Source organism: Ammodytes marinus, assembly GCF_949987685.1.
Source record: "Ammodytes marinus genome assembly, chromosome: 2".
Classification (NCBI taxonomy): domain Eukaryota; kingdom Metazoa; phylum Chordata; class Actinopteri; order Uranoscopiformes; family Ammodytidae; genus Ammodytes; species Ammodytes marinus.
Genome location: NC_137231.1, coordinates 36,874,492 through 36,876,991, shown reverse-complemented (window position 1 = coordinate 36,876,991; position 2,500 = coordinate 36,874,492). Strand labels below are relative to the sequence as shown.

The 2,500-nt window shown below is 46.1% G+C and overlaps 1 protein-coding gene across 1 annotated transcript in view; it reads left to right on the top strand.

The window, feature by feature from the left end:
* LOC307257503 (rap guanine nucleotide exchange factor 1-like) overlaps positions 1-2,500 on the top strand; it is a gene marked incomplete at its 5' end in the record, with an annotated part of 26,915 nt that overhangs the window by 18,077 nt on the left and 6,338 nt on the right. Inside the window, one exon of the mRNA XM_080036765.1 lies at positions 1,022-1,116. Coding sequence (XP_079892891.1) covers positions 1,022-1,116 — 95 coding nt within the window. The remainder of the gene's footprint in view (positions 1-1,021; positions 1,117-2,500) is intronic.

Here is a 2,500-nt window from a genome sequence, read left to right as displayed (position 1 = left end):
CCACTGCTGACAGCACCATTACTTACAAACTAGAATATAACGTTCGTACATGAACACATGTAACACGCTGTAAATAATGTTCCTCAAATTACACATTTAAAATATTTACTTTTTCTATACCGTTTAGTCTGTCTGCCTGTCTGCCTGTCTGTCTGCCTGCCTACCTGTCTGTCTGTCTGTCTGCCTACCTGTCTGTCTGTCTGTCTGTCTGTCTGTCTGTCTGTCTGTCTGTCTGTCTGTCTGTCTGCCTGCCTGCCTGCCTGCCTGCCTATCTGTCTGTCGGTCTGTCTGCCTGCCTACCTGTCTGTCTGTCTGTCTATCTATCTGCCTGTCTGCCTGTCTGTCTGCGTGCCTGCCTGTCTGTCTGTCTGTCTATCTATCTGCCTATCTGTCTGTCGGTCTGTCTGCCTGCCTACCTGTCTGTCTGTCTGTCTGTCTATCTATCTGCCTGTCTGCCTGTCTGTCTGCGTGCCTGCCTTTTGAACTATTTAGAATGTATTTATTATCTTACTTATTTCATCTTATTTTCTGTGATCCTTTTGTTTTCACTGGACTGTGGGTCAGAGTGATACAGCTTTTCAATTCCTCTGTGTGACTGGAACATGAAACATGAAATTCACAATAAAGCGACGCTGACTCTGATGTAATGTCCACTGGGCAGGGCAGATTGGGATGGTTTGGTTTGGTTCTGGCTTGTGTTTCCACTGCTCACAGCACCCTTACTTGGTTTATGCCGGCCCACCATAGCAGCTACTCAACTAAGACATGACAATATATGAACATTTTCACTTCTCTGACACACACAATATTACACATTGCACCTTTAATACGTATGCCTCGTCCCTGAAAATATACTCGCTTGTGTGTGTGTGTGTGTGTGTGTGTGTGTGTGTGTGTGTGTGTGTGTGTGTGTGTGTGTGTGTGTGTGTGTGTGTGTGTGTGTGTGTGTGTGTGTGTGTGTGTGTGTGTGTGTGTGTGTGTGTGTGTGTGTGTGTGTGTGTGTGTGTGTGTGTGTGTGTAGCTCCCAGAGGTTCTGCTTTGGTCCAAAGAACAGAATGAAGAGAGGAGTCCAAATCTGACACAGTTCACCCAACACTTCAACAGCGTCTCCTTCTGGTAACACACACACACACACACACACACACACACACACACACACACACACACACACACACACACACACACACACACACACACACACACACACACACACACACACGGGTTAGAATCCGGCCCGGTTCTCTGCATGGCAATCCCCTCGCTACCAGGGACGTTGGAACTACTTTCTTAGGGGGGGTGCTGTAAATTGGCCGAGGTGCAGCGCTATCACACAAAGGCTACTGGTAAAATTAGAAATCTATAACCATGATAAAATAGCCAATTTTTATCTAAAATAATTTGATTAGAAGTAAGCTACTAAAACAAACTATAAAAGCAAATAACATTTAAGAGTTTTCCAAAGTATCCTTATAGCCTTTTTTTTTATCCTGAATTTGAAGGACGTAGGTTTTGAATAAACATTGGGTTGTTACAATTTATAAGTGGGGGTCTGGGGGACTTTTTTGAGCATTAAATGCTTAATTTCCTGCATTCTGGTGAATTTTTATTCACCAATTTGTTCCTTTTCAGCATACATTGGTATTATTGAGATCGGTGAATGATAACCGGGGCAGTGCACGTCACGTTGTCGAGGGGAAGGCTTCCGCGATCTCCGTTAGTTTCAGTTTACAGCCGACAAAGTTACAATCACAACGACCGCATAGACAGCGCATAGACAGCGTTTAAATGAAGCCTCTCATTCTTATTATCATAAGGGCGTTGAAGCAAATGATGAAATCTAAACATTACGGCGGCCCTGCTGGTGCGTAAAAGGACAGCGCTGTTGGCAATCTCTCCTCAGCAGTGCAAGCTACAGTAAAAGTCCATCGCACAGCCGATTCCTGCCTCTGATACGTTGACTCGCAACATAATGACTCAAGGCTTTGCATTGGCTTTGGCGATTTCCCGTGCCTCTTGTTTTCTCTCCACACAAAGCGTTCTCTCTCCCATTGCACACACACTTGCCCCGGCCGCTTCTGAGAGCACAGCCAGTGTTGGTTCCACCCGAAAAAATAAAATAAACACAACTTGGACACAGGCCCTGAAGCTGAATGACCGCTCTGGTAACGGGCATTACTGGACGCCGAATACTAGACCCCGAATATAAGACGACCCGACTTTTTTACGACCTTATGAAGTGTTAATATGTTCGCCTTTACTTGATGCATGTGCGCTCACCGGCCGGCGGGGAAACTTATTATCAGCAGTTACTTGGCACGGTACCGGCACACACCTTGGAGGAGCAGGTGCGCAGGTGAACGTTGCATCCTGTCAGCGCGTCTCTCTCTCTCTTTCTCTCTCCCCCCTGTGGTAGGGCGTTTAGCAGACTGGATTTTTAATGATAACCTAATGCTCATTAGTGCGCGCCCCTCAGCACTCTGACTCTACCGAAGTGCGCATG